This window comes from Simochromis diagramma, unplaced genomic scaffold (assembly GCF_900408965.1).
Source record: "Simochromis diagramma unplaced genomic scaffold, fSimDia1.1 OVJJ01000293.1, whole genome shotgun sequence".
Lineage (NCBI taxonomy): Eukaryota > Metazoa > Chordata > Actinopteri > Cichliformes > Cichlidae > Simochromis > Simochromis diagramma.
In genome coordinates this window covers 14,960,019-14,976,680 of record NW_024386801.1, presented here as the reverse complement: position 1 = coordinate 14,976,680, position 16,662 = coordinate 14,960,019, and the positions used below count along the sequence as shown (strand labels likewise).

The 16,662-nt window shown below is 39.0% G+C and overlaps 2 protein-coding genes across 5 annotated transcripts; both read left to right on the top strand.

Moving 5' to 3' along the window:
• Positions 1-357: 357 nt before the first annotated feature.
• LOC120730026 (interleukin-17 receptor A) lies at positions 358-6,290 on the top strand. Of its 3 annotated transcripts, none has more exons than XM_040026096.1 (11): positions 358-602; positions 724-745; positions 1,244-1,324; positions 1,477-1,601; positions 1,697-1,817; positions 3,026-3,073; positions 3,176-3,333; positions 3,423-3,497; positions 3,596-3,665; positions 3,797-3,892; positions 3,977-6,107. In XM_040026096.1, the coding sequence occupies exons 1-11, from the start codon at positions 504-506 to the stop codon at positions 4,903-4,905; spliced, it is 1,824 nt and encodes a 607-aa protein (XP_039882030.1). In that variant the 5' UTR covers positions 358-503; the 3' UTR covers positions 4,906-6,107. The 3 variants fall into 3 exon arrangements, with proteins under 3 accessions (XP_039882030.1, XP_039882029.1, XP_039882031.1); XM_040026095.1 differs by having other exon boundaries at positions 359-602; positions 1,190-1,324; positions 3,977-6,290; XM_040026097.1 differs by lacking the exons at positions 1,244-1,324; positions 1,477-1,601 and having other exon boundaries at positions 526-602.
• On the top strand, positions 5,631-16,575 carry zgc:136858 (uncharacterized protein LOC678543 homolog). Of its 2 annotated transcripts, none has more exons than XM_040026094.1 (19): positions 5,631-5,735; positions 7,853-7,947; positions 8,040-8,154; positions 8,247-8,421; positions 8,506-8,617; positions 8,983-9,089; positions 9,244-9,370; positions 9,564-9,684; positions 9,845-9,930; positions 10,091-10,230; positions 11,878-11,937; positions 12,028-12,091; positions 12,191-12,285; positions 12,386-12,514; positions 14,891-15,005; positions 15,092-15,229; positions 15,368-15,534; positions 15,619-15,701; positions 15,904-16,575. In XM_040026094.1, the coding sequence occupies exons 2-19, from the start codon at positions 7,869-7,871 to the stop codon at positions 16,097-16,099; spliced, it is 2,109 nt and encodes a 702-aa protein (XP_039882028.1). In that variant the 5' UTR covers positions 5,631-5,735; positions 7,853-7,868; the 3' UTR covers positions 16,100-16,575. The 2 variants fall into 2 exon arrangements, with proteins under 2 accessions (XP_039882028.1, XP_039882027.1); XM_040026093.1 differs by lacking the exon at positions 5,631-5,735 and adding an exon at positions 6,050-6,154.
• Positions 16,576-16,662: the final 87 nt, after the last annotated feature.

The following is a 16,662-nucleotide window of genomic DNA, read 5'->3' as shown; positions in this document are numbered from 1 at the left end:
TCCAAGAAAGAAAAGCAGTTTAAAAGATTTAAAGAAAATAAAAAAAGATTTAAATTAAAAGTTTTTGTTCCTTTTGGTTGTTTGTATTACCCTTGTAACTGGAATTTAAATGTCTTGAAACAGGGGTCATTTACGAAATCGTAAATTTGGCCACTGCTGCCTCCTAGTGACTGTTTGATGTTTTAATATTTTTGTTGTTGTTGTTGTTATTAATCCCTAGCATTCAAAAACACTGCACTATCTAATTTACAAGCAGCTTGTGACATAAAAAAAAAGGTGTCGTGCAGTAGAATGGAAACTACGACATACCGCTTCCTGTTTAGATGGCAATGTCTGATAAAACTGAAGAAAATCCTTGCTGAACTCACACCACAGATAGCGTTCACTGTGTTGGTGCATGTTTTCAAGTGGGGATCTTTATTGTATTCATTTATCTTTCTCATTTGCTCCGTTGCTTTTAAAGCTTTTCCAAATTGAGCTACAGGATCAGGATCTACACCAGCATGAGCCACTTTCTTTTTTTCTGTTTCTGTTTGAGTGCTGGACTCACAAACTCGTCTGGTCTTAGGATGCTGGACAACCGTCTGGACTGCAAAAAGCCAGTGAGAATTTTATGCTACATTAACAATTTAAGCAATCTGATTAAAGTTAGAGGTTGGGGATTTATAATCTTCATGAACTTATCCTGTTTGTTTTTGCATTTTTTTTGTCTTATCTTTGCAGGGCCTTAACAACTGCACAATTAGTAAGTATATTATCTATCAGACCAGTTGAATAAAGTTGACATACTGCTGTATAAATGAGGAAGAGTTCAACCATATATATTTGAATAATAAAATTGAATAAAGTGCTGAAAGCATCATATTACTGGTATGCCAAGCAGTAAAATACACGGTACTTAAATAAATGGTGGAAAGATGGCTTTCTTTGCTGTACATTTAGATATTACCTTTTATCTTGTTAATTATTGTCAAGGCTTAATAGAATCTTATCTAAAAATCATCCATAAAATGTTGCACAGTAGAATGCAAACTAGTTTTTGAAAGGAAAAGAACTATGAGGAAGTAAAATGTATGTATTTTAAAATTATACTTAAGGTAAAGGAGAGTAAATATGCTCTATATTCCACCACTGCACACATCAGTGAAATATATTTTAGCATCATAATATAGAAATCCCTCGATGTCAGATAACTGCTCAGATGAAGAGAAAGTACCCAATATAGAAGCTCCTACCGGCCCAGATTCGTTGGATTTGAAACTCTGGAAGGGCAAACATGAGCTTGTTCCTGTTTTGAATGTGACGTGGAAAATACATATTGACTGTAAGTAAAGCTAATATTAATATATTTACTGTAGTTCACATTTTTTGAATATGTCAAGAGAAAAATGAAAACCTATTAGTGCTTCATTTAAAGGCGAATAGAAAATGAAATATTAAAAATGGCAACAAATATACCACTTTTTCTGTTCACAGCATCCATATGGGCGCTTAAGGGATCTCAAATTAATATTGTGGATCAAACTACAAATCAAAGTCTTTGTGTGCAATTAAGTTACACATTTAAAAACAGTACAAAATTGCACAACGAAAACCATAAGGTAGAAGAAATAATTGATTCCGTAACCTTTACTTAACTATTACACATTCAATGAGAAGTTTAAATATGCGTGATTTTTTCTTTTTTCTTTATTAGTGGACATTTTCTTTGGATGAAGTTGAGGTAGACTTCGGCCACACATACATGGTGACTGTTTTTAATTTGCCAAAACCTGAGAATGGAGATAACAGGAAAGGGAAGTCAATTGCCATTCCAAGTAAGTTACTACCAGATCTAGATGAACCGGAGAAGAAGACCTTTTTCAGACTCACATGTCACATAATACTTGTCCACGCCAGTCAATTTTTGGTATGTTTGGTAATTGTAATAATTTAAAGAATGAAACCTGCTTACTGTTGCTGTGTGGTTTGTGAACAGGAGTTGCAGCTGCAGATCATTGAGCTTTGGTTGAGGTTTGCACTTTGACTGGGCCATTGCAACCCGTTGATTACTTCCTTTTTCACCCACTATGTTATAGATTCGCTGCATTGTCCTATTGGATGATTAACTTTGAACCAAGCTCTGGCAGATGGCCTCATGTTTAACTCTAGAGTACTTTGACATACAGAGGAGTTCATGTTTGGCTCAGTGACTGCAAGGTGCCCACATCCTCTGCCTGCAAAACAAGCACCATTTTTTTTACAGTCAGTGTGAAGTGTTTGTCCTTATATGTTGTGCAAACATGATGCTCTGCATTATGGACAAAACATCTGTCTGAAGGTCAGAACTGGGTTTTTTTTCAAATGCCACTATACAAGCTTAAGCTGTGTTGCTGTGTTCTTCTTAGAAAGAAGAGGCTTTCCAAACAGGGCACACTAGTTCAGTCCTGTTTTTTCTAAATGTGCCATTATGTACTTTAACATTTAACAGACTAAGTGAGGCCTGTAGAGTGTGAGATAAAGCTCTTGGGTTTTCTCTAAGCATTGAGCATTTGACCTTTTGCTGAATTTCCTAGGGCATCGACTGGGAAGATTATGGAACATCTAAATGTTGCAAACAAGCAAGATGCCAAAACGTATACTTTTATAGACGTTGTCACGCTTGCTGATGGTCAGTTAATCAAATGCATTTGATCAGCATTACCCGGCTGCTGCCTACCATCTTAAATCATAAGGATGCAATAAGGGAGTACTCGGTTTTCTCACAGAACTGTAGCTCATTTAAATCCAGGTGTAAGCACAATATGAGCTAATGTGGAAGTTACAGCCACAAAATGTTGCAATCAATACCATTAAACAGTAAGAAGAACAAGAATCAATGAAGCAGTAATTATAATAACAGTAATTAAAATAATAATCAATAATAAGAAATTAACAGGCTCACTGCTGATTCTTCTGAGTCTGAATCACTTTTGCAGCTGTAATTTTCATGTTTGACTTTAATATGTCCTGGTTCCCTTCTTACATCATCTACTACGATTCTCAGGATGTGATGACAAAACAATCCAACAGGTCCGAATGTGTCTGGAAAACGGTAAATTTCACATTCTTTGCTTCTCTTGAATTTTAAATATTTCAGTATTCCTTTAGACCCAGAACACTGAAACATGTTCATATTCTTCGTCTTTCATTTCAGGCAGCCTGTGGGATCATAGCATGCGGACTGAAGTGTTGACTAATGGTAACATCAAAATGTTGTCCATTGTTGTAACATTTAAGGTTTCACGGTATTCAGAGAAATACAGAGTTTCCATCCTGAACAGTGGCATCCTTTGCTCAAAGAATGTCTCAAAGGTAGTTCTACTTAAACTCGCCACCTTTTTATATCAGTCATGACGAGTAATCGTGACATGACTTTCTTTTAATTCCCCGTAAATAACAAGGAAAACGCAACGACTGTGAACGTGACATTTGAGTTTGAGCGGTGGCAACTCAGGCAGTGTGAAGTATCAGTAATGGTGAGTTAACTTAGTGTACCAATCTTAACAGTTAGTGAAATAATTTTCCATATAGAGATAATATGTCAAGAGCTCATTCTACTCTGCTTGTCTTGAAGGTCCAACCATTTTTTAGGCAATGCCAAAATAATTGTTGGAGCCCCAAGAAAACAATTGATTACTGCCAGTGTAAGTGCAATTTTTACCAATCATATTGTAGGTATCAGAAGTCTTACATTAACCTATAGTCATGTTGTAATTCATTTTACGTATGTTTAGTTATATAAAAAGTATGTAAGTATGAGTTTCTTTCTTTTTAGATTATCCAACTAGGACTTATCTTATAAAGGCCACCGTTGGACTGCTGTTAATTAGTATTTGTCTGGCTTGTTTGCTCTGGAGAGCATCTCATAAAGGTTTGTCTTCTTATAAACATGCACTGTATTAAACAGAAGCTTGAATAGATAAATAGTTAATTTGCGATTTTCTTTATTTCTCAGATCCTTTGGACACATCTTCACCCACTGCCAGAGACCAACCACAAGTTTTGCAAGTCAAAGAGAGAAAGAGCGTCCTCATCATCCACTCCCTCGATCACCCTTTATACAAAAATATTGTTCTCAAGCTTTGTGCCTTCCTGATGAACAAATGTGGTACGGAGGTGGTCCTGGATTTGCTGGATTCCAGTAGACTGGGAGTGCTTGGAAAGATCCAGTGGTTGGACTGGCACAAAGAGCAAATTGAGAAATCCTCTGCTAAGATACTAATCCTGTGCTCACGAGGCGTACAAGCCAAGTGGAGAGCCATGTGTGGTGACAAACAGGTTTTCATGAGAGAAGACGCTTGTTCATCTGTAGGTGACATGCTCACACCATCCCTCAGCCTCTTGGTTCCTCATTTTATCCGATCTGCATCGTTCAAAAAGTACATTGTGGCTTACTTTGATGGCGTTTCTTCAGAAGAAGACGTTCCTTCGCCTTTCAACATTACAGTACGATACAAGCTGATGAAGCAGTTCGAGGAGGTCTTTTTCAGAATCCTGGACTTAGAAAAACATGAACCAGGCATTGTGAAGCAAGTTGAAGGGCTTTCAGAAGACACTTACCATCTGTGTCCTTCAGGTAGAGCCTTGCATGATGCTATAGAGGCTTTCCGTGCATACCAGATGAAGCATCCACGCTGGTTTGAAGAGGAGCTACTGGAAAGCTCAGAATTGGAGTTTGAGGAGACTTCATATGAAATCTATAAAAACCCTCCCATATACCCAAACTTTAAAACAGATTATGTTCTTCACCCAGTCCAAGTTATCAGTCATCACGTGCAGACAAATGACGACTTCACCGCAGATGAAACAAAACTTTATCTGTCAGAAAATCTTCAAATGTTCTCTTCAGTGCACTTCCACCCACTACTTGTTCAGAACTCGTGACCGTCCTCCTATCCATTTTCTTAACCTCGTATCCAACTTAGGGTGGCAGAGGGGCTGGAGCCTATCCCAGCTAACACTGACTGCAAGGCAGGTACATGTGAAATGTAACTAGTTCTCAGAACTTAAAAAAATTATGGAATCATTGTCGTAGAAAAACTAAGTTAAGTTTAGATGACTAAAGTAGGGCAACTCCTACGTTCCAGTCCATCATGGTGACAACACGGAGAAACTGACAACCACAAACTCTTATATTTACATCTATGACCAAGTTAGTATCACCAGTTAATCCAGCAAGAGTGTATTTAGGCTATAGTACAAAACAAAAGCACCCAGAGGACACCCACACAGGCACAGGCAGAGCATGCAAGCTTCACACGAAAGGGCCTTCCTACTGAATCTTCATGCTGCGACCTTTGAGTGCTAACCACTGTACCACAATGTAGTTCATTTAACAAGTTAAATAGAATAGCATCAAGACCTTCTCATACTTGTGATAACCATGTCTTTATATGTACACGGGAGAACAGAAACTAAGTAATACATGTATCATTCCACTACAAACCATAAAAACTGTATTTTTACAAGGACATTTTTGTACATTTATTTAAAAATATTCTTATTTACTGTGTGTTGTACTATATTGTGCATGATCTGCTTGCTCTTTGTTCTGTGTGGTTTTGCATTGATTTGATTTGCCAGGAGACAGTAACAGAGAAGGTTAAACTATTGAAATGTGCTGTTGATGCTTGTGGGCTGTGTAAACAGTGTTAACAGGGTCAAAGTTCAACCTTGTGGGCAAAGTTTGTAGCATTTTTGTTGCAGTGGAGAAGGTAAGACCCAAACTTTGTTCTATATATTAGACCTTTTTCTCATTTTGAATGTTTTTGATCAAGACAGGTCTATAAATGTATTCAGTTTTAAGTATTATGTGTTTTTTTCTAACTCTCTCAGCAGTATTTCTTTACTTTCTTTTGGATTAAAGGGAGTCTTTCACATTACTATGCTGGAAGCAATAAATGGCCTTTTTCCTTATTTATTTATTTATTTATGTAGAAAAATACTCACAGTGTGCTAGTGTCAGTGCCCCCCCAAAAAATTGGGTCAGGGTGCTGGGAACTTATCCCAACTTTCTGGTACACAGAATGTCTCACAATGACTGTGCAGGCATTGTGCCCTGCTTTGGCAGAAAACACACTGTAGGGTAGAATAAATTTGGGAGGCTAAACAGTTTTTCCTTCAAAAACACAAGGTAAAGTTTATTGCTTTTAATTTATAGACAAAAATAGAGTTTGATTTTTTCTGTAGTCCCTTTTTAATGTCACTGTTTGCATTTTGTGTTGAAGAACCATGAAATCTCAACTAAATGCTGTGTGTGTAACGCTTGATTCAGCAGCAAGAACGTGTCTTTCTCAACTTTGAAGCAGCTTTCTCTTGTAATCTTTTTCTTGTTTCGATAAGTTGACATTAAATATTTTCAGTATTGTGCATCAGTCTTGCTGACTTTTTTCTGTCAAGAGGATCCCACACTGTTTCAATAATGAGGTCTGAGCTCAGGGGAGTCCAGTCCATGACATATAGTTTTCAGCTGTGTTTTTCTATCCAAGTATGCTTTTACTGCATTGTCAATGTGTTTAATGCTGAGAAATGAAGCCAGTGCCAAACAGACGCTTTCCACTTTCAACTTTGCCAAGATTCCCAACTGGCTTAAATGCAGCTCCAAACCATGACAGAGTTTCTATTGTATTCTATAGATGGCTGTAGAAACTCACTGTTGTACCTGTCTCTTAACATACTAATGATGTTTAGAACTAGAAACTGAAGCCATCACTCCATAAGGTTTTTGCCACTTATTTGCAGTCCAAGTTTTTTGTAATTTGGCATACTTCAGCCTTCCTCACTGTTTCCCTGCCTTTAAAACGGCTCCTTGACAGCCACCCTTTCACTGTGACCATTTCTAATGAGGCTTCTGCAAACAGTAGATGGATCAAATGAAGGGCCAGAAGCATCTCTTACTTTATGATGGAGTTTGTCACATGGACGGGTTGACAATCATCGGGGAAGAGAACATACAGGAGAGGGTTCGTCACACATTCTTGGGAACCAGCACATTTGCATAATGACCGGAATCAGAACCACGTATTAACAATGGGAATCAATTTTGGGGGATTTCCTTGCCTGGATGATTGCACACGCATCAAGACCAGTGTTCAGAGTGATGATTGAGGTTGTGTGCTTTACTAACCTGACACTAGAAATCAAAAATCCAGCTACAGATGTCCAAGTTCAGGCCCAAGCTACACAGTTAGACTGGTTGGTAAAATGGTGTTAAAGACTTAACTGAAGTCCAGAAAGAGCAATATGAGATGGATTTCTCCAAGTGCAGGGCGATGTAAAGGGTGATACTGATGGGCTCCTCTACTGACCTGTTTGCATGATATGCAAACTGATGCTGATTTAGTGTGGCAGGGATGGCATGTCAAAGCATTGTGCTATGAAAACTGCTTCATGGCAACATTTTTGGGCAAATATACAACTTTATGCCTGTCAAACTGTTTTCTTTGACATTTATTGTATATTCAACTAAAGAAATTGGTATAATTTATGTGTTTTTGTGATAGTAAAGCACATTGATAGTAACAATGTGCCCAAAGATATAATTTACAATTATTTCTTTGCTAACACTGGTTCAACCCTTGAATTAGGTCCTTTTTTAAATGTTTTTTTTAATGTTTGACCTTCACAAACTAAAGAGAATCTGGCTTCATACATGTAAAATATTTTTAAAAAAATGATAGGTGGCTAACGACTTTTGTGCAGCTCTGTAGTACAAATGTTATTTTAACTATCTAACTAAAAAGCACCTGCCATCTTGATTCACGCAAGTTGATCAGAAGAAGAAGATCACCTGATACAACTTTATTGACACTAAAATCATTCATGCTCTCAGGGTTGACCCAAACAAAATGAGGATACTGAGGCAAGTCTCTGCTCTTGTACTAAGAAGAGAAATAACAACATGCCAGAGGACAATGCTCAAAAAGGGTAAATGCACTGTATCACTGACATTAAAAGCTATAATATTAACACAGTTTATAACCAGTTTATGGAAATAATGATGATTACTTCTTCTTTAGATTGCCTCCTCAGAATTCACCCATCTGTGTCACAGGCAATGGCAGAAAACAAACCCGTGGTTGCCCTTGAAAGCACAATTATCACACACGGCATGCCTTACCCACATAACCTGAGGTACCAAAAATGACCTTCAATTACCAACAAACTTGGGTACCAGAAGCTAGTATTTGTTTTAAGATTAAATGATGAGTTGGAGTGTTATACAGGACAGCCAAGGAGGTGGAGGATATTGTACAAGCTGAAGGAGCCACTCCCGCCACGGTTGGTGTCATCAGTGGGGAAGTCCATGTTGGACTGTCGTCCGAGGAGCTTGACCACCTCGCCCAGAGCGAGATCTCCCAGAAAGTGTCACGGCGTGATCTGCCCTACGTCATTAGCAAAGTGAGTCTTTGACACTTTGATCACACTCTAAATGAAATACTGGCAGAGTGTCATCCACTTATTAGATGTATGTTCTTTTCTCAGGGACTCTCTGGAGGAACAACAGTGTCAGCCACTATGATAGCAGCACACAGAGCTGGGATTCCTGTTTTTGTCACTGGGGGTATTGGAGGAGTTCACAGAGATGGAGAGAACAGTGAGCTGAGTCCCACATTTTTTGAAAATTCCTTTTACACATTTTCATATCATTTCACAAAGAGCTGTGCTTGGAGTAAACAAAATATGTTGTCAGGTGGGAAAATTTTACATTTCTGTTAATTTTGCCACAAAGGAAGGAACAAAGATGGTGCTGTGCACACGGTTGGTAAAGAAAAGACACATCTGGTTACAGTTGTTTAAGGTCTCAATGTGGAAGGATGTCCCAACAGTAAGGTCGCTTACTGTCCTGAGATTTTATGTAAACGTGAAGGAGTTAGATAACTTCAAAAGTCTCTTTATGTGAAAACTGTATTTAGGTAAAAGCTTAAAATAGTTTTTCTGATTAGATTAATAATCTCCCAGGTCTGGATATCAGTGCGGATCTCACAGAACTTGGTAGGACTCCCATCGCTGTCGTCTCTGCTGGGGTCAAGTCCATTCTGGACATCGGTCGCACACTGGAGTTCCTTGTAAGAAATTTTTACACCCCCCATTCTAGTGTGGCAGGCTTAATAAAGTGGTGCATATTTCAGTATGAAGAGCAAATATGTATTAGTAATCAGTGTATTATAATCCTTAACCTGTATGAGTTCATCTAAAATGTATATACAATCGATTGTCTAGGAGACACAGGGTGTCTGTGTAGCCACTTATGGACAGTCAAAGAACTTTCCAGCTTTCTTCTCTCCACAAAGTGGATTCAGGTCTGCATGCCACGTCTCCAACCCTGAGGAGGCTGCAAAACTTATTGGTATATCCCAATTTTATGCCATAATAAACACTGATAGAGCACTCACAGGTTAAAATTCAGTACTAGTTACTATCTCGTTTTACCTCACATTTTAGCAAATAGAATGTTAGACACTCACTGTACAGCAACTTTGGGTTGCTATTTTTTGTATGATATTTATTTTATTGTTTTGCGGTTTTGTTTGGTCACTCAGCAAGCTCTTTGTCCCTGGGACTCCAAAGTGGCGTCCTGTTAGCTGTGCCCATCCCAGAGGAGCACGCAGCATCTGGACAGCAGATTGAAGATGCTATAAAAGTTGCAGTGGCAGAGGCAAGGTACGGAAAATCTGTTTTCAATTTTCTCTCAGGAGCCAACTTTGGATTTGAAATGTGGCCACTTTACGATACCTGATGCCCCACGTATCCTAAAGTCACTGATTAATATCACTGATATCAGTATTAGCATCATTTTCTGTTCTCTCTTTGAAATCTCAAGGGCTGAAGGTGTCATGGGAAAAGATGTGACGCCATTCATTCTTCAAAAAGTCAGTGCCCTGACTCAAGGGAAGTCCCTTCAGGCCAGTATCCTTTCAAAAGTGTGGCTCATCAAAAAATTATGCAGTAAACATGATTGTATCAAACACTTTGGTGAAAACAGAGAGATAGTACGAAGATGACTGTTGGAGACTTTTGGCCTACAGTGTATGAGAACTAATGTGTCCTTAACGTGTTCTGTTTCAAGACATTGCTCTCATTCATAACAACGCAAAAGTTGGCAGTCAAATAGCCTGTGCTCTGTCAAAGCAGATGAATGACAGAGGATTAAAACGTCAAACTTCTCCAAAAGCGTCAAAATTTCCATCCAATTCAGATTCCAATATTGTGAGTATAAACACATATTTTTTTTCAAATTCTAAAATAGTGAAAATCAAACAGACATACATAACAGTGCATGCAATGACTACAGGGAGTGCAGAATTATTAGGCAAGTTGAATTTTTGAGGAATAATTTTATTATTGAACAACAACCATGTTCTCAATGAACCCAAAAAACTCATTAATATCAAAGCTGAATGTTTTTGGAAGTAGTTTTTAGTTTTAGCTATTTTAGGGGGATATCTGTGTGTGCAGGTGACTATTACTGTGCATAATTATTAGGCAACTTAACAAAAAACAAATATATACCCATTTCAATTATTTATTTTTACCAGTGAAACCAATATAACATCTCCACATTCACAAATATACATTTCTGACATTCAAAAACAAAACAAAAACAAATCAGCGACCAATATAGCCACCTTTCTTTGCAAGGACACTCAAAAGCCTGCCATCCATGGATTCTGTCAGTGTTTTGATCTGTTCACCATCAACATTGCGTGCAGCAGCAACCACAGCCTCCCAGACACTGTTCAGAGAGGTGTACTGTTTTCCCTCCTTGTAAATCTCACATTTGATGATGGACCACAGGTTCTCAATGGGGTTCAGATCAGGTGAACAAGGAGGCCATGTCATTAGTTTTTCTTCTTTTATACCCTTTCTTGCCAGCCACGCTGTGGAGTACTTGGACGCGTGTGATGGAGCATTGTCCTGCATGAAAATCATGTTTTTCTTGAAGGATGCAGACTTCTTCCTGTACCACTGCTTGAAGAAGGTGTCTTCCAGAAACTGGCAGTAGGACTGGGAGTTGAGCTTGACTCCATCCTCAACCCGAAAAGGCCCCACAAGCTCATCTTTGATGATACCAGCCCAAACCAGTACTCCACCTCCACCTTGCTGGCGTCTGAGTCGGCCTGGAGCTCTCTGCCCTTTACCAATCCAGCCGCGGGCCCATCCATCTGGCCCATCAAGACTCACTCTCATTTCATCAGTCCATAAAACCTTAGAAAAATCAGTCTTGAGATATTTCTTGGCCCAGTCTTGACGTTTAAGCTTGTGTGTCTTGTTCAGTGGTGGTCGTCTTTCAGCCTTTCTTACCTTGGCCATGTCTCTGAGTATTGCACACCTTGTGCTTTTGGGCACTCCAGTGATGTTGCAGCTCTGAAATATGGCCAAACTGGTGGCAAGTGGCATCTTGGCAGCTGCACGCTTGACTTTTCTCAGTTCATGGGCAGTTATTTTGCGCCTTGGTTTTTCCACACGCTTCTTGCGACCCTGTTGACTATTTTGAATGAAACGCTTGATTGTTCGATGATCACGCTTCAGAAGCTTTGCAATTTTGAGACTGCTGCATCCCTCTGCAAGATATCTCACTATTTTTGACTTTTCTGAGCCTTTCAAGTCCTTCTTTTGACCCATTTTGCCAAAGGAAAGGACGTTGCCTAATAATTATGCACACCTGATATAGGGTGTTGATGTCATTAGACCACACCCCTTCTCATTACAGAGATGCACATCACCTAATATGCTTAATTGGTAGTAGGCTTTCGAGCCTATACAGCTTGGAGTAAGACAACATGCATGAAGAGGATGATGTGGACAAAATACTCATTTGCCTAATAATTCTGCACTCCCTGTATTCTGTTGCAGGTCGTGATTGGAGGAATAAATGTTGATTTTATCGCCAAGGGAAAAACAAAAGCACTTAAAGTAAGCTTCATTTACGACATGGAATCAGCCACAATAGTGCAGAGGAGGTGAACCAGACTGACTTCTGAGAACTCCCGTTGTCTCTTTCAGTTTGGACAAACTAACCCAGGAAGTGTCTGTCAATCATTTGGTGGTGTAGGAAGAAACATCGCTGGTTGGTTGTTTTTTTTTTTTTTTTTATCTGATTATGTTTTACATCATGAACATAGTTTCGTGAGTTTCGTGAGTAATTTCTCTGAATGTTTCCTTAAAGACTCTCTAAGCAGATTAGGCCAAGAAACCCTGTTCATTTCAGCTACTGGAGCTGATTCAAACAGTGATGCAGTGTTAAACTACTGCAAACATATGGTATGTGAACAATGGTGTTTAGTCAATACCATGCACGGCTAAAATCTTATTTAAAGATGAAAATAATATATTTGTTTTTTCCTCTTCAACTTTTTGTAAGAACACAAGTGGTGTGGCCAGGCTCAAAGAGCACAGCACTGCAACCTACTGTGCTGTCATCACTGAGAGTGGAGAGCTGAGTCTCGGTTTGGGAGACATGGATATTCATCAGCAAATCACAGAGCACCATGTAAGTGACATCAGACACTGTTCATGCTAAGAGACATAAAGCACAAAGGGATGAAAACTGCACATATAGAATCCTCAGTCAAATGTGATAGATCTACTTTAAACAAATGAAGATTTTGCCCCTGAAAGACACTTTAAAAAGCTTTTTTCCACACACGTTATACTTCTTTTTTGAATGCACAAATTAGCACAGCACTCTGTTCTATGCATTTTATCTACCTCACATCCATTGACTATTTAGAGCCTCCAATTAACTTAACTGTGAGCGGTAGCCAGAGTAACCAGAGTGAGCCCACACAGGGTCAAGGGGAACATGGAAATCCCCCAAAGAAGGGTTGAGCAAGTCAGGAGATTCAAACCCAAACTCTTCTTGCTGTGTGGTGTCAGATTAGGACACTCTTGCAAAAGACATTTTTAATCTCAAGAGTCAAAAGGTTAATAATCCAAATACATTTTCTTATAGATGACTTTGAGTGCCATTGCTCTGTCTTTGTTTCTATTACAATATTGTGAAGCATATTCAAACACTAATTTTGACACCAGTTTTATGTACAGTGGTCCGTCGCTATAACGCGGTTCACCTTTTGCGGCCTCGCTGTTTTGCATGCTTTATATATAGATATAGATATAGATATATGTAGACCATTGTCAGTCTCCTTGGTGCCATGTCTCCTGTACAGTACAGAATGCGTTGAGCTTGTCAAATTTACATAAATCTTCAATCGCTAGCAGTGTGACTCTGAAGTGCTGTACTGTATGTTTGTAAGATTTCTCCCCAACAAACACAACAATGTCGACGAAACGTTTGCATTGCCAAAGGCACCTGTGGTAGCACCCAAAAGGCAGAGGAAGATGCTACCGCACAAAAAGTTGGACTTCTGGACATGCTGAAGTAAGGTAGAAGTTAAGCATAAGGCACACCGGATTATAAGGCGGATTATAAGGCGCAAACAAATTTCACCTATTGCCGGTTATTTTTAGAACGTAACTCACGCGATAAACGAGAGACCACAGTACACAAATTTAAAAAAATTACATATGATAAAGGATCTAAAGGTAAGGACATTTATTAAGACAAAAACAGAACTGCACTGTGTTTGTGTCTTATTATGGAAGAACTCCACATTCATTTCTTATGTACTTGCTAACATTTGTGGTGGCAGTACTCATAGCTTTCTGGCTCTGTATGTTTTCAGACAAGCTAGCTTCTGACATGATTAAAACATAAATTTTAAGATGACCTACCCAACTAAGAACGCTTTACAGACATGGTACACAAAAACACTTGCAACAGAGGCAAAGTTACCCAAGTATACAGGAACTGTATATACAGGAACTGTATACTTGGCTGAGCACATCACTGCCCTGTAAAACAAGAGAAATAGTGCAGAGGAAACACGCTGTAGTTGGCCTGGTCAGTCTTGCCAGAACTATGTGCACAACTCAGTCCTAAGGTACTCTACTGCCATCTACTGTCCAAAGTGATATGCATTCATTTGCAATACAAAACTTGGAGGACTTCTTGAACCTTATCATACCAGTAAACAAAGTGAAGCATCCATGATTGCCTACATATTTAACAAGACTTGATTCACAATTTTGACCACATATTTGTGTGGGTCACAAAGGCTATAGCAACACAAATAATCAGTGGTTACAGCCAATGTATGCAGAAGAGCATCTCTGAATAGTATGGAGCAGCAGATGACCACACCAGGCTCCAGTCCTATCAGCTAAGAACAGGAAACTGAAGCTAACGTTTGCACAGGCTCACTTAAATTGGACAGCAGGAGATTGGAAAAACATTGCTTGGTCTGATAAGTCTTGGTTTCTGGTGGTGATTTGGGGCCAGCATTTGAAATAAGCAACATCAAACCACTGAATGATCATGCCTTGTATCAATGGCTCAGGCTGCTAAGATATTTTCTCAGCTTCTTCCAGCAGGTCGCCACGCCGTGTCACAAAGCTCAAATGATCTCAAACTGGTTTCTTGAACATGACAGTGAATTCACTCTACTCAAATGACCTCCACAGTCACCAGTTCTCAGTCCAATAGAGCACCTTTGTGATGTGGAGAAGCAAAAGCTTCTCATCAGCTGTTGAATTTACGAATTAAGGCAGTTCTGAAGGCAGATGGGCCCAACCCCGTAGCAAGATGTACCTAATAAAATGCTTGGTTAGTGTATTTGGGTTTTGTACAGTTTTGTACAGGTATATTTTCTCAATTTGCTGACTGATTTATTAAATTTATGAAATGATTGATTTACATTTTGCCATTGTTTTCCCTGAGCCCCTGTGAAGAACCTCTGGTTTTACAAAATGCTAAATACGCTGTACTTACCATTTCAATATTCTGTCACTGAATAATTTTTTGTAGGTGTCACAATTCAAGACGCAACTTTCATCAGCCACACTCGTGTGTCTGGATGGTAACATTCCCACCTCAACCATCAACTATGTTTGTTGTTTTGCTGAAAAGCGCAACATAAATGGTAACCAATGGAAAGACATGATTCTAAAAAATCTCAAAAATGTGCTTTTATTGATTGTAACACTAAGGTTTCCATGCGTATCGCAGTTTGGTATGAACCGACCGACTCAGAAAAGGCTTGTAAGCCTTTCCTTTCAAATGCCTGGAAGTCTTTGTCCTATTCATCTCCAAACCTGGCAGAGCTGTGCACCATGAATAAAACACTGGGTGTCAAAACACCTGAAGGTAAACTATGTTACTCCTCTTTTATCAGCGAAAGCCATCAAAAAACAAACTCACACCCTCTGCTATTGATGTTAGAGCTCTTGTCAAAAATGCAAATACTCTGACGGAAGCTGAGGATGTGGTTTTGTATTGCGGCAGTGCTGCCGAGCACACTCGACGAGATGCTCAGTGTTGCTGTGGCTCTCTCGCGCCCTCTTCTGGAACATCTTCACTGCCTGGTGGTGACTCTAGGGGCTAATGGCGTGTTGCTGTGTGGAGAGTATGATGAAGGCACAGTCAACTTGCAGCCAAGAAAACAGAAGAGGGTAAGGATGGTCTTCATGCCAGCCTGTAACGATTTGCTCTGACAGTAGTGGTGAAAATGGCTTTTTTCCTGCTTCTGTTTGCAGAAGAGGCAGCTTTGTGGTCTCCACTACCCAGCACTTGCTGTGACCCCAGAGGAGATAATGAATGTGTCGGGAGCTGGAGATAGGTGCTAAAAATTTGCTTGACCTACTTCATCCATCTTGTTCTTATTTGACTTTCATTTCCTTTGTTTCTTCTGCTGCAGTTTTATCCACTTTTCAATTTCTATGACCTCTTTCTCTCCCCATCTCACTGGCATTCTTTCACTGAGTCACAAAATGATGGTGAAACACTCAAACAAAAGACTCTCATCTCCCCTTTGTTTCCAGTCTTGCAGGTGCCTTAATGGCAGGGATTGTCCTGGGGAAAGACACAGACAGCTGTGTTCGGATGGGACTCTTGGCTGCAAGGACATCTCTGGCATCCCCGCACCCCATCGCTCCAATGCTCACTTTAGATGCTGTAAACCCCAACAAAGTCCACACTCAGACCTGGCCCAAACCAAGCCTTGTGTGGATTGATTAAAAAATAATAAAAAATTGTGTTAGCTTTGTAATATTCTTATGGAAACTGTGTGTATTGTGACCGAGGAAACTATAAAGAACAAAAGAAAAAATATTGAATTCTAATTTTCCTTGATTATTAATGTTCTGTAATAATTGTATCTTGCAAAATATGTCAAGCAGCTTTGTTAATTTTATACAGCCATATGATAACCAAGTTCAATAAACAGATTATAAAAAATTATGAATTCAAGGGCATTCTGGTGCTTTGATTTCTAAAGAATGAGACAGTCAGTGGCTTGCAGTTGAATAATTACTATGATGATTTTGTGAAAGGCACTAAATACAAAAGAATCTATAAAAACATTACATTAAGGACAGATGGAAAGCAAGTTATTATGAACCAGTGTTTTTGTATAAATATTTTCTATTTATGTTTTAATTATGCTTACACAATAACATATAAAAACAAGATTCTATAATATTGGATGGGTAAGATATTCCTTTATATTTTTGTGTCACCGCAACTATATATTGAATAAAATCTGTTAAAAAAAAAAGCTTAAATAATCAGAATCAGAATCT

Bases quoted from the DNA above. Each gene is read 5' to 3' on its own strand.
- zgc:136858 (XM_040026094.1), top strand. From the start codon at position 7,869: ATGAGGATACTGAGGCAAGTCTCTGCTCTTGTACTAAGAAGAGAAATA. The intron at 15,006-15,091 runs GTAACCAATGGA...TGCGTATCGCAG, and splicing joins TGAAAAGCGCAACATAAATG to TTTGGTATGAACCGACCGAC. The intron at 15,230-15,367 runs GTAAACTATGTT...GTATTGCGGCAG, and splicing joins GGGTGTCAAAACACCTGAAG to TGCTGCCGAGCACACTCGAC.
- LOC120730026 (XM_040026095.1), top strand. From the start codon at position 504: ATGAGCCACTTTCTTTTTTTCTGTTTCTGTTTGAGTGCTGGACTCACA. The intron at 603-723 runs GTGAGAATTTTA...TTATCTTTGCAG, and splicing joins GTCTGGACTGCAAAAAGCCA to GGCCTTAACAACTGCACAAT. The intron at 3,334-3,422 runs GTAGTTCTACTT...GTAAATAACAAG, and splicing joins GCTCAAAGAATGTCTCAAAG to GAAAACGCAACGACTGTGAA.